The 2010-nt window shown below is 49.2% G+C and overlaps 1 gene segment (V, D, J or C); it reads left to right on the forward strand.

The window, feature by feature from the left end:
* The first annotated feature begins 675 nt into the window (after nt 1-675).
* Nucleotides 676-1317, forward strand: LOC122462630. The segment is given in 2 exon segments: nt 676-783; nt 878-1317. Coding segments are annotated over 2 exon segments (486 nt in total).
* The last annotated feature ends 693 nt before the right edge of the window (nt 1318-2010 follow it).

Below are 2010 nucleotides of genomic sequence, written 5' to 3' on the forward strand. Positions count from 1 at the left end.
CTTTAGTGTTAGTTTCAAGGCTGTGATGGAGAAGGAGGGCGGCTATTAAAAGTCAGGGTTAGAATTTACACTGAGGGTTAGAATTCCCTTCAGGGAAGAAGTCAGGATTTAGGGATAGAACTAAGGTATTCCTTGAGCTTTCAGGTTGAGATCAATATAAAGGCTAAGGTGAGGGTTTATCCTAAGGCTTAGGGTTAAATGTGGGAGTTAGGGAGAGGAGAAAGAAGATGCGAACTGGACTCCTTATAGACACATAGGAAGCTCTAATCCAGTGGTGCTCGCACCCCGACTGGGAGAGGGGGGTACCCAAGAGATAAACTGCCGGCCCATCTCTCAGCCACACACAAAGAAACAGAGTTCGCGCTAGGAAATAATTGGAGTCTCTTTTAAGAAGAAAAGGAGTACTTGTGGCACCTTAGAGACTAACCAATTTATTGGAGCATAAGCTTTCGTGAGCTACAGCTCACTTCATCGGATGCTCAGGAAAGCTTATGCTCAGATAAATTGGTTAGTCTCTAAGGTGCCACAAGTCCTCCTTTTCTTTTTGTGAATACAGACTAACAGGGCTGTTACTCTGAAACCTGTCTTTTAAGAAGGGAGATATGCAAATAGGGTGAGAGTTTCCTGTTTAAATGTGTCTCTCTCACTTCCACGGCTGTAAGACTGACAATCTGCAGCCCCCTGTCTCTGGGCAGTGGCCAGACAACCCCCCTGAAAACTCTCCAAACACAGAGACAATGAGGCTTTGGTTGTCTCTCGTTCTCACTGCAGCAGCGTGTGAAGGTATTTTCTCCCTTTCCATATCTTGTAGAGTCAGGAGACTGTTATTCTGTTGCCCTAGATACTAATTTTTCCCATAATTCATCTTTCTTCTCAGGTGTCCGGTCGCAGGTTCAGCTGGTGGAGTCCGGAGGGGGTGTGAAGAAGCCCGGAGACTCTCTCCGCCTCTCCTGCAAAGCCTCCGCCTTCACCTACAGCAGCTACTGGATGAGCTGGGTCCGCCAGGCTCCCGGGAAGGGGCTGGAGTGGATCGCCGGGATTTACAGCACCAGCACAGACTACAGTGACTTGGTAGAAGGGCGATTCACCGTCTCCAGAGATGACCCCAACAGCCTGTTGTACCTGCAAATGACCGGCCTGAAGCCCGAGGACACCGCCCGGTATCACGGTGCGAGAGACACAGCCAGGGGAATCCCGATACTGCTAACACAAAAACTCCAGCTGCAGAATTGTGCTTCTCTTGTGCGCCGCGTGGGGGCAGCACGTCCACAAACAATCCGGCACGAGGCACATGAACTGGATCGACAGAGAGAGTGAAGAAATATCTGTCAGCAGGTGCCCGACCTGTATATCCAGCTATGATCATGTGTCCCTCAAAACGGGGGTGTCTTGTATAGTCACATGTCTGAATGTGGAACTTATCTGACAATAGAGTAAAAATGCACAGCGCAGAGCAGGAATATTTGGGGTCTCGATTGTTCAAGGTGTAATAACTGGGACTTGGACTTCAAAGTTCCCTTAAAGTGCCAGGTGTCAAAATCCTATCGCAGTTTGTTGGGAAATAGGTACAAATGCTCTCAGCTTCCTTTGAAAAATAACAAAACGCAACAATAGTTCTAACGTTCTCTTGAAAGGATACATCAGGTTCCAACCACCTCTGCCCTCAGTACAACCACAGATTTTCACATGCTGCTGCCCTGGTCACTAGCCGGATACTCTTCTCTCGAAGGGCCTGACCCACAGTCCGCTAAAGCCAAGAGTGGGTCTTTCCATTCCCTTCAACAGATTGTAGCTCAGCCCTTGCACCTGGAGGGGTGTGAGAGAATTCAAGGGAGCTCTTTGTGCACCAGTCTGGTCAGATGGCCCCGCACTCGCTGGGCCCGGCCCAGACACAGAGTTAGCACCAGTCCGACTCCCTCCCTTAGAGCCAACAGCCAAATAACTCCGAGCATTTGGGGAAAGAGTTTGTAAGCAGCGAGATATGCAAATAAGGGTGAGAGTTTCCTGGTT

The sequence above is a fragment of the Chelonia mydas genome, chromosome 13 (assembly GCF_015237465.2).
Source record: "Chelonia mydas isolate rCheMyd1 chromosome 13, rCheMyd1.pri.v2, whole genome shotgun sequence".
In the NCBI taxonomy this organism is placed as follows: domain Eukaryota; kingdom Metazoa; phylum Chordata; order Testudines; family Cheloniidae; genus Chelonia; species Chelonia mydas.